This window comes from Syzygium oleosum, unplaced genomic scaffold (genome assembly GCF_021117445.2).
Source record: "Syzygium oleosum isolate NSW1041296 unplaced genomic scaffold, Sole_v2.1 Sole_v2.01, whole genome shotgun sequence".
Lineage (NCBI taxonomy): Eukaryota > Viridiplantae > Streptophyta > Magnoliopsida > Myrtales > Myrtaceae > Syzygium > Syzygium oleosum.
The window spans coordinates 4,420,832-4,439,487 of NW_026607485.1; the positions used below are offsets into that span (position 1 = coordinate 4,420,832).

The 18,656-nt window shown below is 38.8% G+C and overlaps 2 protein-coding genes across 2 annotated transcripts; one reads left to right on the plus strand and one right to left on the minus strand.

Annotated features, from left to right (window-relative positions):
* Positions 1–4,305: 4,305 nt before the first annotated feature.
* On the minus strand, positions 4,306–4,635 carry LOC130138186 (uncharacterized). The gene has a single exon (XM_056311481.1). The coding sequence runs from the start codon at positions 4,633–4,635 to the stop codon at positions 4,306–4,308; it is 330 nt and encodes a 109-aa protein (XP_056167456.1).
* Positions 4,636–15,883: 11,248 nt separating this feature from the next.
* Positions 15,884–17,552, plus strand: LOC115684743 (uncharacterized). Its single transcript, XM_030609605.2, has 2 exons — positions 15,884–16,680; positions 17,440–17,552. The coding sequence occupies exons 1-2, from the start codon at positions 15,956–15,958 to the stop codon at positions 17,513–17,515; spliced, it is 801 nt and encodes a 266-aa protein (XP_030465465.2). The 5' UTR covers positions 15,884–15,955; the 3' UTR covers positions 17,516–17,552.
* The last annotated feature ends 1,104 nt before the right edge of the window (positions 17,553–18,656 follow it).

Here is an 18,656-nt window from a genome sequence, read left to right on the forward strand (position 1 = left end):
AATGGCAACGAATAAGTATAAAATCTCATAAATGATCAGTCCATGACTTAGTCTAGTATTGCATCTGTCTATCACGTATTTTCTTTATTTGCAAAAAATAAGGGAAGCGAAAAAGTTTTTTTATTTATATATTCATTACAGGCGGCATCCCCGGGATTCGAACCCCGGTCGCCTCGGACCGTTTCGCTCATCCCCGGATACCACTGGGCCGAAGGCCACGGTGGTGTTGTTAAGGTGCAAAAAATATTATTTATAGAATAAAAAAGGTCCGAGTTATATTAACATTAGTACAACCCATAAATACTTTTAAAGAATAAAACCAAAACCCCTAAACATAAATACTAGGAAATATGAAAGACAGGGGCTTTTAACAAAAATGGCGCCCTTCCCGGATGCTCATTCTATAAACGATGGGGAAGTTACAGTCTCTCGAAGCTGCTTATTTTTACGAACAAGCTCCGCAATAAGCGTATCCCTCGTCTCATCGGTCCTACCATGCCATGAACTCTTTCTTAGGAGCGGGGACGAATTGGATATCAGTTCTTCCCATCGTATATAGAATGCAATCAACGGGTGGCCTATCAGTAACAAATCAAATGAATAAGTAGGCTGTATAATAAAATGAGAAGGGATAGAATGTATACCTTTCCTTGAACCATGGCAATCACAACAACATGCACATGAGGAGTGAGGTTCGATTTCTATCTAGACTGGCTCAGCAAAATGAAATTAAAAGGGTGCCTGACCGTCGCAGTCTCGCGTTGGTGTCAAGTCCTTTTAACCTCGGTCAAATCGAAAGGAATATCTTATAGTCACGCGAATAGCGGCTAAAGATGTTTCTTTACAATTTTTTAGAAATAAATTTCGGGAAAAAGAAAGGCAACCTCTACATCGCGGGCTCGCGTTCGAGGTCGTATCTTTCTTAACATTATCCTAAAATGCCCTATCGCGGCCCAGGTCCGGCAGCGTGGTTGTGTGTGCAACAGTGTAGTGCTAAATCATTAAAGCATGCACAACAATTTATAAACAACCAATTTGAACCTGCAAGAACAAATAACACCTTAATGTCGGGATCATACCTGGAGTCCTTGCTGCCAAACAAAAGTTATTTTGAACAGGATAAAAAATTTTGGCTTAAGTCCACTTTAAAAAAAGCAAGTCCCTAGCGAAGTCGCCAGACTGTCGCGACCGACCTCCCGCTTTTTATCGAACATGTGCAAAAAGAAGGGTTTCGCCTGGTACGTGCTAAGTCTTGGTTCGGGACTTAACTCGAGCTCTCCCAAGCCCATACCATATCACGACTTAGGGTTTAATTATTTAACATGCAAGTGGTTTATACCAAGGAGTCGCTAATAATTGATTTGGGGTGAGTCGATTAGAAGCCCAAATAAGGTGATGGGAGAATCACCCTATTCCTACGAACCAGAGATTAACTGAGTTCGGGGACTTGGTTACACTAGTTGGATAACTAATGCCCTTTTGGTACCTTTTTATCCTGTTCATTTCTGAAAACATTTGTCAAGCAATCTGGATTGATTTTAGGACCTTTCTCCTAATATGTGAGGTGATCAAGCGAGTGCATAATTATAAACGATCAGCAGTCAAGATAAATATGCAGCCTTAGGTTCTAATCCTAACTATGTCAGATGACATTCAAAACACAACAGTTCATGGAATTGTATTAAAAACATGCATAATAATAACGCAACGGTAATAAAAATAACATGCAAAACACTACCGCGCAACCTCATAGGCTTGTCTAAATTAAACATAGCAATTTATGAAATTATAACAACATGCATAATAATATAATAAATTAAAACATTCAGATATACTACATAATTTTAAAAAATATATATTTTATCTATTTTTTAAAAAAAAATTAAAAAAAAAAGTAAATACGGAAGAAAAAGAAACATAAAAAAATTGATTTTTGATTTTTTTTTTAAAATTTTATTATTTTTTATTTTTTAAAAAATAAAAATAAAATAATAATATAATATAATATTAAAATCGGGTCGGGTCGGCGGATCCGGGTCTGGTCGGAACCGACCGGGGTCAACGGATCCGACCCAGGGCGTTGACCCGGGTCGGGTCGGTTGATCCGAGTCGGGTCAACCCCGCGTGCACAAACATGCGGGGACGCCGGCGGAGCCAAAATTGGCCTTTCGCCAGCCGACCCAGACCGGCGCCAGCCCCAAATCCGGCCTCTAGGACCGTCCCCGAGCTTCCTCTGCCGTCCACTTACCGTCCGACGCCCCACTCACCGGCCGGCGGCCAAAAAACAAACCAGGCTCCTTGAGACATTTTATTGAGCAGGTGGGGGGCACAACCAAAATCGAGGAATCTCGACCTCCTCCGACGGCTCGGTCGACTCCAGCGGCTACGGTTCGCCTTCGACGGCGAGTAGGGACCGGGACCTACGGCGTTATGGGCGGGGATACGCGCGAAACGACCGGCGCAAGTCCCGGCCAAACCAGACACCAAAACAGGGGTGAACAGAGGAGTTTCTCGGCCGGGGGGAGCTCACTAGTCGACGGCGTGTCTGGGTGGCTTTGCGGCTGCTCCGTGGACGACGGCGACGCTGTTGGTTTTCCTTTTTGCTCCGGCGAACTCTCGGTTTGCTCTCTCTCTTCTATTCTCTCTCTTTTCTCTCTATGTCTCTCTCTTCTCTGTTTTTCTCTCTAATGGCCGACCCCTTCTCTCTCTTCCTCTTTGGTTTTTATAGTGGCCGAGAGCCACTGCTTCTGCTCCCCCACGTCAGCTGACGACGGCCTACACCGGCCTATTCTGTCTTGCGACTTTCGCGGCCATTTAGGCCGGTGCAGAGAGGGGGGGCGGTTCAGTGTGCAGAGGAAAAGGGGAAAGGGAGAGTCCGGGAAAACGGGGAGAGATGGCCGGGTTTCCAGGGAGGACGGGACTGGCAATTAATGCCAGTCCCGTTGGCGTGCTCCCCCGGCCCTGCTCTGGCTGGATAGGGATGGCGCAGAGCTGCGCCGCCGTTCATCACCCTGCGGCCAGAACAGGGGCGAACAGGGGAAGGGAAAACGACGGTCGGCGGGGGAGAAGGAAGGAGGAGAAGGGAGTTGGGCCGGGCCGGGCCCAGCTCACACGGGGAAAAGAAGAAAGAAAGAAAAAAAGGCGGGCCGGGCTCGTGTAAGGAAAAAGAAAAGGAAAGAAATGCGGGCTGGGCCCGTGCGGGGGGGGGGGGGGGGAAGAGAAAAAAAGAAAAAGGCCGGGTCGGCCCAGCCCCGACCCGGCCCAACTCGGATTTTTTTTTTTAAATTTAAATTTTTTTTAAAAAGAGTTCTAAATATCCTATTAATGCAAATGTGCTTAATTTCTATATGCAATGCATTTAAATAGAAATATTTCTTTGTTTTAGGAATTAAAGAAAACTAACTCCTAAATTTTGTGTAATTAATTTTGGGCAAATTAAAATAGGTGTCAACACTGCTATATTACTCCACTTTAAACAAGCTAATATTTGCATATGTAGCATCTTTTCTATGATTAGGTGGATGGTCAAAACATCATAATATTGTAAAAAAAACACACATAGTCAAATATAAAAATATATATACTCACACACACACACACACATGTATATCTCATTAGCATTTGACTCATTTTACATCTTGTTCTATATATGTAACAGATACTACTATAGCATTCATTTTACGCACAACTATCAAAAAAAGATAAAAGTCAAGAATGAAAAGGAATATTATCTTCACATGGATTGTTTAATATTGACCATGCGTACAATTGATATCTGTCCATTCATAGAACAAGCAAATATCAATTGCTTGCTGTCCCTATGGTATTCTTGAGATTAGAAAATGGTTGTGTTACATATTCCTAGCAATTCAAAAGCCCTTTCTCTATTCAATATTAAAAAAAAAAGAACTACAAAAGGAATAATAATAAAAAATATCGTAAGGTCAATGAAATATCCAAGAAAAATGACACTACACTTTAGAAAAAAGGTTCGCAACTGTCTAGTACTATTGATCTTCCTCAAGGTACATTTCAAGAAGGTAATTAATAAACACTAGCAAATTAGTAGGTCAAACTTTTTACAGAATCGCATTGCCAAAGGAACATCACATCTGCTTTCCTTGAACAAAGCAAAATCATGAGTTACCAAAGATTAGAATTTCCAATTTGAATTACCACTAATTTATATGTATCCCATGTACATGAACAAAATCAAGAAATCTTTTGACAAGAAGAGAGGAGAGAAGATAAAAGAGTTATCGAGATTTCCAAAATTGAACCAATAACAACAACAGAAAACAACTGTCATCTAACAACAGTTGAAGCAACGGTGTGAGCCCACCATTTGAGACTCTCTCTTATCTCGGTCTCGTTCCCAAGAGCAGGAACCTTCCAGTTCATCAACGGATCCTCCTTCCTCTTCTCCTCCCACCATTCCCACGCCTCCGAGAGATAAGGCCTCGCAACAACTGGAGACTCACCAACACTCGCTTTCTCGTCACCATCTTCTTGATGTCGGTCGGCACCTTCTTCGCCATCTTTAATTTTCTTGCCCAGTCTCTGTAGCCCCGGAATGATGGAGACCAAGCTCAAGTCGACTTTGTCTTCCTCCAAGAAGACGAACCCCAGATCCATGATCCCTTTTGGCTCCTCGAACTAGAGCTGCGACAAGCTCTTGCTAAAGGCCCTTCTCTTCGCTCTTCCTCCCATTTGGCCCTTCTTTCTGCACGAGCACTCCGAGCTTCCCCAGTTGTTCGAATTGAAACCTTCTTCTTCTTCTTCTTCTTCTGCGATTACCTCTTCTTCATAGATCATGCTCTGAATGGTCGTCATGCGAAGAACTGAATCTGGAGAGAGAGTGCTTGGTTGGAAGCTTGTGGGGATGATGCTCGTTTGATCGTTCTTGGACCTCACGAGAATCGACGGAGTCCAAGAAACATGAAGAGACGGGCTTTCGTTCTTGGGTAATTCTGTGCTTTCTTGACCCGGATCAGATCCGGAGGTTGAAGAAGGCGATGTGGCTGGTCGTTTCGTGAAGATCTCGAGCTCAAACCAACATCTATCTATGATCTTCATGACTCCTTCTGCTTCTTCCATATATGGGGGCCAGACGAAATTGTGTGATTATGGAGATTTAACGAGAGCTCGTGTGGCTTCGTGTTTACATAGTCTTAATTACGGAGATTGCCCTTGGGTTTTCCTGTTATTTACGGGAAGGACTCAAACTCAGCGTTTTACACGTTTAATTATTACTTGATTTGGTCTTGACTCTTGGGTCTTTCCCTATTCGTTTCAATTTCTTTTTAGCCTTGACTACGTTACGCGATAGGGTAGGTTTTCCTAGAAATTGCGAGGGATGGGGATGTGAGAGAGTGATCTGACGTGGCTCTTGGTCAGAGAAAATGAACCAATAACAGTATAAGTACGAACAGAGATATTTTGAGGTAATAAAAGATCATATTGCTCTAGTACCTAACACAAATGAAAATTATTTATCAATTAATGAGTAGGTTAAGTCAAAGTTCTCATATTTGAATTTGCTTTGATGTTGGCATGTGCATTTCAAGTTCTTTTCATATTTAATCAATTCTCCTATCTTATTTAATTTGTACCGTTAAGTCCTCAAAGTTACTTGAAATATAACTTAGTCTTTCCACCTGTCTCTGGTACTTATGCCAATTTTGCTGATATTGATTTGGGCAAGTTCCTCGTCCAAGATGGGTGGGGTTGACAACCCTCGTCAATGGTGGAGCTCTCTCTCTCTCTCTCAAAATTAGTTTTAGACAAATTTCGTTAAAGGATTTTGTTTGCGTAGAAAAACATTGACAAATTAGTTATACTAACCAAACAAATTAGGGAACAAAAAGTACGCTCAGCCGAATATAATCATATATATGGTAGTAGGATTGTGTATGATACTGGATCGAAGTACCAATCAAAGGTTGCTACAATATATCGCGATTTAACTTGGCATTTCCCACGTTCCAGGTTTGAGAATCTAGTTTATGTGCAGGTTGTACTCTGTGATACCATTTGTCCTAAATGGCATTTCCCCAATTATGATGTATTGTGAATTGGATGCCTGGACAACTGAGCATGTATTAGAGGTAGGTGCATGCAAAGGAATCGGGTAACGCCCGGACCGCTTGGAACAAAGCGTAGAACAGCCCACCCGACCGCTTTTATTTATATATAAGACCGCTATATATATATATATGCATGTATATATAATTTTTAAGAAAAATTTAGACCAAAAAAGAAAAGAAAAAAAAAGAAAAAGAAAAAGAAAAAAGAAAACCATAAAATACCTAATTTGAAGCTCGACTCTCAACTCCTATCAATTCACCGCCGCGCCTCTAACCGTCATCGCCTCCCTTTCTCACTCTCGGTCACCTACATTTGCGTGAAACTTGGTGGGACCGGTTCCACGGACCCACCCGGGAATCGAACCGGACCAGCGGTCCGATTCTCGGGTGGATCTATGGAACCAACAGGTGGTTCCCGGTTTCAATTTCTCGGGAGCGGTCCTTAGTGGGCAATTCCCTGTTCTATGTTGGGAATTGCCTGCCCGAACCATGCTCACCCCTAGTTAGAGGTTTAATCTCTCTATTGTTGTCTTTTCTAACAAGTGAAAAAGGTGGCGTGGGATGACCATTGTAGCTATCCCGTCGAGGCTATACTTTAAGGGTCTCACTACTATTATTTAATGTCTAGTTTAAGTCATAACTATTCAGTTCACAAGTAGATGTATGAATTGTCAACACAGTCCCACCGAGTGACGGAATTCAAGAAATTTCTCCTCATGAGGTACAACTGCCTAAGGCATAAGTTGATCAAGGGTTTACTCATAACATGTGTTGAATTTATAACCTTATAAAGACAATATAACCGCTTTACCAATAAAATTATCAGACTTATCAAAAAAAATTATAATCTTCTATATATGCAATATCTAATAATGAATTATTTAAGTCGTTGGTGAAAAATGACATCGATACAAACTGCGGTCCCATTTCCTCCCATTCCTATTGTGACTGGTACAGCTAGGAATAATGTTCATATTTCCAGAGTTGACCCTTAAAAGCAACATCTTGTTGCTTGCACATTACACACACTAATGGGTTCGTCTAAGATGATTGCCGCTAAGCCATTCATCTTGGATTTCCTTCAAGAATGGAGAGTTTGGACAACCTCGATCATTTATACCGCGAAATCAATTGCAATAAGTTTCGATAGATTGAACCTTATTGCAAATCTGCTTGGATATTGTTCTACTATTAACATTTTTCCTTTGAAATCTTCGGAAAATAATTGACACCGTGTTTTTTTTTTACTTCTTATATAATAGAAAATGAAATGTTTTACACGTTTAACCTTAATTCAATTAGAATTAGAAGTAGCTAGTACATATTAGTCGAACGAGACCAATTCAAACTTATATAAGAGGATTTAAACGGAGAGATCTATGCCAATGCTGCATAATTCAGTGGACCTAATGCAATAATTACGTTATATTTTTAGTAGTTCGTGGTCAACGTGATGCTTTTCCTGATGCACGAGGGCAGGATGGTCAACTTTTAAACGCAATTAGACCAAAAAAAAAAAAAATTTAAACGCACGAGCAAAGGATTAACAATCTCGGCACGTGCTTCTCGTGCCCCCACCTCACACATACATTTTTCGGTTATTAAACATGAAAAAACTAACACACATACATTTTTTATCACCAGTATGACCAACAAAGCATATTATAGATTGACAGAGAATATTACAGTCTTTATAGAGTCATCAAACGAACAAAAATCGGTACAAACTCAATATTACAATAAACCTTACAACTTTAACTTTATTAAAGTAGTCACGTGAACTCTCAAAGATTCTCTCACTTATTAATGGGTTCATAATTTGAGTCGAGATTAGAATATTCATCAGCTAAAATCTAGTTACCACGTCTTTAAGATGATATTCTCTGAAATCTCATGGGTCTTGAAAAAAATCCATTTGGTTTGCCTGATTTCACTTGTACTTATTTAATGCCTGGTGGATGTCATTTCTGGTAACATGATATGCGTGGGAATAATCCCATGGCACATCATGCCTAATGTCAAAATTAGAGAAAAAGAAAGTCCCCCGAACTAAATTTAATGACTAATTTTATTTGGCATTGACGAGAACCTCTGCTTTCAAATATGACGGCAGCATTGCATCAGATCCTTTCCTTTCCTATGTGAACAAAATTCTCCAAAATGATTAAGGAGAATAGACTTCGCACAATTTACACGTGTGGGAAAAAGGTACAATATTCAAAGAATTAAATGGACAATTTTTTCAACAATAACCAAGAAATGGAAAATAATGGAGAAAATTTCCAAACATGGTAATGATGATGGTGTTGATTTGGTCGTGACATCCAGTAGAGGGATGAGAAGGTTTTTCGACGGTTATGTTTGAATGTGAGGAGCGTTTAGAACTAAATTGTTTGTGGTTAAAAATTTAAATTATAAATTCGTTATGGTGATTCAAATCACAATATTACGATTATAAAAATGTTTTAGTTCAAGTATGGTTTTCGATATAGACATGAATTGTGGAATTTAGTTACTTAAAGGGTTAATATCACGAAAAACCCCAAACTGATATACCTATGACAAATTTACTCCAAACCAATTTTTTGACAGCGAAAAATCCTAAACTGGTACACCTATGACAATTTTACCTTGAACTAATTTTTTGACCACAAAAAACCCCAAACTGATACATCTATGACAAATTTACCCTTTGTTTGTTTCTATTAAATTTTATTGTTAAATTACCGAGTTTGATGACACATGGTAGTTGATGGGTGTACTAGTTTGGGGTTTTACCTCTCTGTTTGTCACAAGTTTACGAATTTTTGATTTTTCATGATATTGATCCAATTTAACGCATGGTAAATTTGTCACAAGTGTATCAGTTTGGGATTTCTGGTGATCAAAAAATTAGTTCGGGGTAAATTTGTCATAGGTATACCGATTTGGGGTTTTTAGTGGTCAAAAAATTAATTCGTGGTAAAATTATCACAGGTGTACTGGTTTGAGATTTTTAGTGGTCAAAAAATAAATTTTGAGTAAATTTGTCACAGGTGTACCGGTTTTGGATTTTTGATTGTCAAAAAATTAGTTCGGGGTAAAATTGTTACAAGTGTACCAGTTTGAGGTTTTTCGTGATATTAACCCTTACTTGAATTTCACTTAAAATAACCACCGGTCATTTTTTATGAATTGAGATCTTCTCCATTAATGGATAAAAGAACACTTCTTTTTTACTCTTTGAAATAATGACAGATTAACCCATTCGAAATAGTTGTTTTTTATATTTTCTTTTTTTCACTCTTTTTTCTCCATGCTTGAGGGCCGCCACCTGAACGGGTTAACATACATATTTCATCGCAAAAGTGACATGACAAGCTAGCAAAACTAAGGTATTGTCTAGTTGGGCTCAAATCCGACCTGCACTATTGCCAAATGAGCACAAAAAGATTATTTTTATATCTGGAAAAAAATATTAAATATAATTATTGCTGAATGTTTTGCAATTGTTTAAGATATAAGGCAATAATTATCAAGTAGGTGTTGCAGATCGAGTCAAATACTACATCTGCAATATGAACCCAAAAGTTAAAAGTAAAAATCATCTCAAAAGCATATACACATCTTCTCGTGAAGAACGTGACGCGATACAATAATATATGTAATCATCATACGCAAGAATACAAGAAAAAAGTCAAAAAATTATGCTAGAGAAGTCCAATGTATGACTGCGATCATCACCAAAGAATCTTACCTAAAATACGTGGAAAAATTGGTAAATGAACAAATAACTAAAATGAAAGAAATATAGTGCCATAAAAGAAAACCTAAATGAAGCATCCTAGAATTGTAGAAGATTGTAGCGGTGAATTGCTGAGCAAATCTCCTCTGGCAGTGAGCTTATATTACATTTACTCCCAGTGAAAGTATTTGAGTATAAACCACCTGCCAAAGGAGTAATTGCCCAGTAATTCACCACTTACATGCCATACACACTATTCATCATGTGCTATTAATAATATATTATTTCTGATTTTTTGGGCTTCGATGAACAGTGTTTGAGTTCAACATCTATTTATAGCCGCCCAAAAGGTTATAGACGTTTTCCATGCACACAGCATATTCTGAGAACATCCAAAATCCAGTAAAAAGAAAGCTGGTGGTCCAATGAGTTAGATATGCTAAATTTCATTCCATGTTCGTACCAGGATTTGGCGACGACTGGAGTCAACATATATTTACAAGTTTAGTTTTGGCACATTTCAATCTCATCTTTACATTGAGCATATTCCTAGTGTCTTTTCTTAAAGGGAAAATGAAACTAAAAGTCCCTAAACTTTGGCCTAATATATAATGTCATAATTTTTTAATTCGTTTAGTGTGATTTTTGAACTATTCCTAAATGTTCAATGTAGTTGTTCTGTTTGATCAAATAATAAGTCAGAGGTAATTTGATTATATGGAAAATTTAATGTTGAGTTAGACTTTTGAATTGATGGTTCAGTACGATATAAGAAAATTTGACAGTGGATGATATCTTGTTGGGTGTGACTGATCAAACAATAAAAAACAAGAGCCGCATGAATAAGTTCAGAGTCGTCCCTTGACTTTTAATTTATTTAATATGGTCTTTAAATTATTACTAAATGTTCAATGTAGCCCCTAGATTATATGAAGAAGTTCAATGTCTTTCTTTTGTTAGTTTGAGTTCATAGAATTAACTGACATGTATTTCGGTCTACTAGGTATTAACGATAAACGGAAAAGAAAAATTGTATAGAAAAGTAGATGGATAAGACAATGGAATCTGTGATCACATGTTCCTATGTCGTATTGACCCATCATTTCAAAATTCTAACTCATTATCAAATATTCCAAGTCATCAAATTACATCTTACTTGTTGTTTGATTAAATAGAGCAACTACAATAAAGATTTAAGAATAGTTCAAGAATCACACTGAATGGATTAAAAGTTTAAGTATGACATTATATATTAGGTCAAATTTAAGGACTCTTGGTATCATATTTCCTTTTAGAAAAGATACTAGGAATATGCTTGGAATAACGATGAGATCGAAATGTGCTAAAACTAAACTTTTCTGGATATTTCTCCACTCCAATTAGTTGGATAGAGGAATATATGTTGACTCCAGTTGTCGTCGAAACCTGGTACGAATATGGAATTAAGCTTTAGCATATCTAACTCATTTTCTTTCTTTGGTCGAGTAACTCATTGGACCACTAGCTTTTCTTTTTCATTATTTGGCACAAATTAAAGTGCTGAAAGCAAGATTTTATTTGATTTTGGATGTTCTCAGAATATGCTGTGTGCATGGAAAGCGTCTATAACCTTTTGGGAGGCTATAAATAGATGTTGCACGCTTAACACTGTTCATCCGCCCAAAAAATCAGAAAATAATAGTTTTATTAATAGCACATGACTGATAGTGTGCATGGCATGTGAGTGGTGAATTACTGGGCATTTACTCCTTTGGCAGGTGGTTTATACTCAAATATTTTCATCGGGAGTGAATGTAATATAAGCTCACTGCCAAAGGAGATTTGCTCGGCAATTCACCGTTGCAATCTTCAACAATTCTGGGATGCTTCATTTGGGTTTTCTTTTATGGCACTATATTTACTTTCTTTTAGTTATTTGTTCATTTACTAATTTTTCCACGTATTTTAGATAATATTCTTTAGAAATGTTAGCAGTCATACATTGGACTTCTCTAGCATAGCTTCTTGACTTTTTCTTGTATTCTTTCTTATGATGATTATAGATAAGATTGCATTGACATATTCACGTCGGGTTCTTCATGAGAAGAGATATGTATATGTTTTTGAGATGATTTTTACTTCTAATTTTCGGGTTCATACTGCAATTGTAGTATTTGACTCGTAATGCAACACCCACTTGATAATTATTGCCTTAGATCTACATTCAGCAAGAATTATATTTTGTATTTTTTCAGATATAAGAATAATCTTTTTGAGTTCATTTGACAATAGTGCAGGTGGGCTTTGAGCCCAACTAGACAGTACCTTAGTTTTGCTAGCGTGTCATGTCACCGTTGCGACAATATACGTATGCTATAATCCTTTTAGGTGACGGCCCATAGGCATGTAAGCAGAGGGAGATCAGTGACGGCCCGATGGTTGTGGTGGCTAAAGACGGGCATACAGGCACCGCCACAAGGCGATTTGGCAATAGATAGGTTTCCAGTGTATGATTCTAGGTAGAGCAAAAGGCATAATATAAAAGAAGAAAAATGAGTGAAAAAAGAAAATAAAACAAGAACTATTTCGAATGGGTTAACGTATCATTAATTTAAAAGAGTAAAAAAGAAGTGTTCTTTTATCCAATAATGGAGAATACCTAAATTTTCAGAAAATGGCCTGTGGTTATTTTTAGTGAAAACCATACTTGAACTAAAACATTTTTATTATAGTAACATTGTGATTCGAATCACCATAACGAATTTATAATTTAAATTTTTATCCACAAACCATTTAGTTCTAAATGCTCCTCACATTCAAACATAACCATGGAAAAACCTTCTCATCCCTCTACTGGATGTCACGACCAAATCAACACTATCATCATTACCATGTTTGGAAAATTTTCTCCATTATTTTTCATTTCTTGGTTATAGTTAGAAAACGTTTTCCACTTCATTTTTTAAAAAATATTGGACCTGTTCCCCACACGTGTAAATTGTGCGAAGTCTAATCTGTTTTTTTTTTTTTTTGGTCGGAGCGAAGTCTATTCTCCTTAAACATTTTGGAGACCTTTTGTTCACATACGAAAGGAAAAATCCGATGCAATGCTGCCGTCATATTTGAAAGTAGAGAGGTTCTCGTCAATGCCAAATCAAATTGGTCATCGCATTCCCACTGTAAATTTAGTTCAAGTGACTTTCTTTATCTCTAACTTTGACATTAGGTATGAAATGCCAAGCAATTATTCCCACGCAAATCATGTCATCAGAATCCATCAGACATTAAATAAGTACAAGCGAAATCAACCCTAACAAATGGATGTTTAAAAGACCCATGACATTTCGGAGAATGTTATCTTGAAGACGCGTGATAACTAGATTTTAGCTGATGAAGATCCTAATCTCAACCCATATTATGAACCCATCAATAAGTGAAAGAATCTTTCGGAACTCACATGACTGCTTTAATAAAGTTAAAGTTGTAAGGTTTGTTATATTATTAAGTATGTACCAGTTTTTGTAATTTTGATAACTCTGTAATATTCCCTGCCAGTCTACAATTATTCTTTCTAAAATGGGTTCTATTTTTGTAAACTCTTAAGGTTAAAAAAGTCTTTAAATATGAATTTGAAAATGTCTAATTATGTAGAAATAGACCCACGTAAGACCCAGTTTTTCTTGTGACACAATCCGTTTATGCAGATCTAAACCTGTTAAATTACATGTTGAGTCATGCAAACGGGTTATGTCGATAATTGCTTAGTTCCAATCTAATCATGAATTTTAAGCTAGGTTAGTGTTGCAACCAAAAGCTCAAGCTCAAACTCCTGAGAATATGCAAGATCATGCAAACAGGTTGAGTCGATAATTGGTTGATTTTTTTCTTTATTTGCCGACATAGTTGTAAGACATGTCTGAAACTAATCATCCGCGGGGAAGTTGAAAGTCGCACTTGAAGCCCGCGGTGCACGTGAGGTGGGGGCACGAGAGGCACGTGCCGAATTTGTTAATCCTTTGCTCGTGTGTTTAAATGTTTTTTTATTTTATTGTCGAACTGCTCTCGTGCATAAGGAAAAACATCACGGTGACAACGAACTACTAAAACACGAAAATTGTCTTCTTCAACCTTAATTTATGAAAACACGCAACTATTGCTTGGCCTCCCACAAAAAAAAAAAATTAGAAAAACGTAATCATTGCATTATGTCCACTGAATTATGCAGCTTTGGCATAGATCTCTCCTTTTAGATTTTCCTATATAAGTTTGAATCGGTCTCGTTTGACTAATATGTACTAGCTACTTCTTTTTCTAATTGAATTAAGGTTAAACGTGTAAAACATATCATTTTCTTTTATTTAGGAAGTAAAAATAAACCATGGTGTCCACTATTTTCTGGAGATTTCAAAGGAAAAATGTTAAAAGTAAAACAATATCCAAGCAGATTTGAAATACAGTTCGATCTTTGCAATTGATTTCGCGGTCTAAAGGATCGATGTTGTCCAAACTCTCCATTCTTGAAGCAAAATCCAAAATTAATGGCTTAGTGGCAACATCTTAGACGAACCCATTATTGTGTGTAATGTACAAGCAACAAGATGTTGCTTTTAAGGGTTAAATCTAGAAATATGAACATTATTCCTAGTTGTACTCGTCACCATCCCATGGGAAGAAATAGGACCTGTAGTTCATATCGACGTCATTTTTCACCGACAACTTAAATAATTCATTATCAGGTATTGTATATACAGAGGATTATATTTTTTTTTGATAAATCTAATAATTTTATTGGTAAAGGGGTCACACTGTCTTTATGAGGTCATATATTCGAGACACGTTATGAGTAAACCTCTGATTAATTTATGCCTTAGGCATTAATACCTCATGTGGAGAAATTTCCTGAATTCCGTCACCCGCAGGGGTTGTGTTGACAATTCGTATATCTACTTATGGATTGAGTAGTTATAGCTCAAACTTGACATTAAATAGTAATAGTGAGAACCTTAGAGTTTCGCCTCAAGAGAGGATAGCTACAATAGTCATCCCTCTCCACCATTTTACTTATTAAGAAAAAAAAAACAACGGTAGAGAGGGCAAACCTCTACCATAGGCTCAACTGTCCAGGCATCCAATCCCCAATACAACAAAATTGGGGAAAAACCAATTAGGACAAATGGTATCACATAGTACAACCCGCACAAAGTCTAGATTCATAGACCTAGCACGGGGAAATGCCAAGTTAAAACGCGAAACATAGTAGCAACCTTTGATTGGTACCCCAATGTAGTATCATACACGATCCTACTACCATAAAATATATGATTATATTCAGCTAAGTATACTTGTTGTTGCCTAATATTTGTGGTTAGTGTAATTGATTTGTCTATGTTTTTCTGCGCAATCAAAATCCTTTAACTAGATTTGTCCAACACTAACTTTGCTAGGGTGGCTATATTTGCACCATGATATTGATGTGTTTGTGTGTGTGTGTGAGAGAGAGAGAGTGTGCGGTTGTCAACCCCCACCCATCTTAGGCGAGGAACACGCCCAAATCAATATCAGAAAAATTGGCATAAACTACCAAAAGACAGGTGGAAAGGCTCAGTTTTTATATTTCAAGTAACTTTAAGGACTTAATTGGACAAATTAAATAAGTTAGGAGACTTGATTACATATGAAATGAACTCGAGAAGCACTTGCCGACATCAAAGCAAATTCAGATATGAAAACTTTGACTTTACCTACTCATTAATTGATAAATAATTTTCATCTGCATTAGGTACTAGAGCAATATAATATTTGATTACCTCAAAATATCTCTGTTCTTACTTATACTGTTATTGGTTCATTTTCTCTGACTAAGAGCCACGTCAGATCACTCTTTCACATCCCCATCCCTCGCATTTTCGAGGAAAACCTACCCTATCGCGTAACGTAATCAAGGCTAAAAAGAAATTGAAACTAATAGAGAAAGACCCAAGACCAAATCAAGTAATAATTAAACGTGTAAAACGCTGAGTTTGAGACCTTCCCGTAAATAACCGGAAAACCCGAGGGCAATCTCGGTAATTAAGACTATAAATATGAAGCCACACGAGCGCTCATTGAATCTCCATAATCACACAATTTCCTCTGGCCCCCATATAGGGAAGAAGCAGAAGCAGTCATGAAGATCATAGATAGATGTTGGTTCGAGCTCGAGATCTTCACGAAACGACCAGCCACATTGCCTTCTTCAACCTCCAGATCCAATCCGGGTCAAGAAAGCATAGAAATACCCGAGAACGAAAGCCCGTGTCTTCATATTTCTTGGACTCCGTCGATTCTTGTGAGGTCCATGAGCGATCAAACGAGCATCATCCCCGCAAGCTTCCAATCAAGCTCTCTCTCTTCAGACTCAGTTCTTCGCACGACGCCCATTCACAGCGTGATCTGTGAAGAAGAGGTAATCGCAGAAGAAGAAGAAGGTTTCAAATGGAACAAGCCGAGAAGCTCGGAGTTCTCGCGCAGAGAGAAGGGCCAAATGGGAGGAAGAGCGAAGAGGAGGGCCTCGAGCAAGAGCTTGTCGCAGCTCGAGTTCGAGGAGCTAAAAGGGTTCATGGACCTGGGGTTCGTCTTCTCGGAGGAAGACAAAGTCGACTCCAGCTTGGTCTCTATCATTCCAGGGCTACAGAGACTGGGCAAGAAAATTAAAGATGGCGAAGAAGATGCCGACCGTCATCAGGAAGATGGTGACGAGAAAGAGAGTGTTGGCGAGTCTGCAGTTGTTGCGAGGCCTTATCTCTCGGAGGCGTGGGAATGGTGGGAGGAGAAGAGGAAGGAGGATCCATTGATGAACTGGAAGGTTCCTGCTCTTGGGAACGAGACCGACATGAGAGAGAGTCTCAAATGGTGGGCTCACACCGTTGCTTCAACTGTCGTTAGATGACGGTTGTTTTCTGTCGTCGTTGTTGTTATTGGTTCAATTTTGGAAATCTTGATAACTCTTTTATCGTCCCTCCTTTCTTCTTGTAAAAAGATTTCTTGATATGGTTGTCAATCAAATTGGAAATTTTTATCTTGGTAACCCGTGATTTTGCTTTGTTTAAGGAAAGCAGATTTGATGTTCCTTTGGCAGTGCGTTACTGGAAGAAGATTGACCTACTAATTTGTTAATTTTTATTAATTACCTTCTTGAAATGTACTTTGAGGAAGATCAATAGTACTAGACAGTTGAGAACCTTTTTCTAAAGTGTAGTGTCATTTTTGTCGGATATTTCATTGACCTTAGGATATTTTTTATTATTATTTCTTTTGTAGCTTTTTTTTATATTTCAATAGAGAAAGGGCTTTTAAATTGCTAGGAATATGTAAAACAGCCATTTTCTAATCTCAAGAATACCGTAGGGAGTATGGACAGATATCAATTGTACACACGGTCAAATTTTAACAATGCATGTGACAATAATATAAATTTTTTTTCATTCTTGACTTTTTTTTCTTTTTTCGTTAGTTGTGCATGAAATGAATGTTATAGTATCTGCTACATATGTAAAACAAGCTAATAAAACGAATCGAATTTTAACAATATATATGTGTATTTATACATGACAATGAATGTTTTCTTTTTCAATATTATGATGATGTATTCACTGCCGATGGTGATTGTAGGAACTCTGCGCAGCTTCTCAAAAAGTTCATTCAACAAGTTGCAGCACATCCTCTAGTCACCGGACACACCAGTTAGAATGAAAAAATCTAATTCAGGTTCCACCAAAGAAGATTGTTGACACCTAGTTTTAATTCGCCCAAATTTAATTGAACAAAATTTAGGAGTTAATTTCTCTAATTCCTAAAACAAAAAATATTTCTATTTAAATGCATTGCATATAGAAATTAGACACATTTTGCATTAATAGGGCCTATTAGAGTTTAAAAATAAATAAATAAAAATCAAGTTGGGCCGGGTCGGGGCCGGGCCGACCTGGCCCTTTTTCTTTTTTCTTTCTTTTTTCCGCATGGGCCCCGGCTCACTCTTCTTTCTTTTTTCTTTTCTTTCCCCACAGCGCTGTGGCCCACCCCCGCTTTTCTTTTTTCCTTCTTCTCCCCCGCACTGGGCCCGGCTCGGCCTGCCCTTCTCCTTCTTTCTTCCCCATCCACGGTCGCTCTCGCCCCTATTCTCCCTGTTCTTGGCCGCAGTGACGCACGGCGCGCGCCTCCTCACCGTCGATATCCGGCCAGAACAGGGCCGGATGAGCACGCCAATGGGACTGGCATTAATGGCCAGTCCCGTCTTCCCCATTTCCCGGCTCCCTTATCTCCTCCTCCTCCCTCTCGGCACATTGACAGAACCGGCCCTCCCCCTCTGCTCTGCACTGGCCTAAGTGGCCACGAAAGTCACGGGCCATCGTAGGCCGTCGTCACGCGAACGTAACGGAGCAGAGGGACACCGTCGTCGCCGGCTATATATAGCCAAAGAGAGAGAGAGAGAGGTCGGTCGGCCATTTTGAGAGAAAAACCGAGAGAGAGAGAAGAGAGAGAATAGAGAGAGAGAGAGAGAGAGAGAGAGAGAGAGAGAGAGAGAGAGAGAGAAAATCGAGGTCACGTCGGAGCTAAAGGAGAACCAAGCAGCCGGTGCGTCGACGCCCCGGACTAGCAGGAAGCCACCCGGGCGCGCCGTCGACCGGTGAGCCCCCGCCGAGAACCTCCTCTATTTTCCCCTGTTCGCGGACACGGTTTGGCCGGGACTCGCGCCGGTCATTTCGCGCGAATCCCGGCCCATACCATCGTCGGTCCCGGCCCCCACTTGCTGTCGAAGACGAACCACAGTCGCCGGAGCCGACCGGGTCGCCGGAGGAGGTCGAAACCCCTCGGTTTTTGTTGCGCGC

Bases quoted from the DNA above. Each gene is read 5' to 3' on its own strand.
- LOC130138186 (XM_056311481.1), bottom strand. From the start codon at position 4,635: ATGGATCTGGGGTTCGTCTTCTTGGAGGAAGACAAAGTCGACTTGAGC.
- LOC115684743 (XM_030609605.2), top strand. From the start codon at position 15,956: ATGAAGATCATAGATAGATGTTGGTTCGAGCTCGAGATCTTCACGAAA. The intron at 16,681-17,439 runs GTGGGCTCACAC...TGGTGATTGTAG, and splicing joins ATGAGAGAGAGTCTCAAATG to GAACTCTGCGCAGCTTCTCA.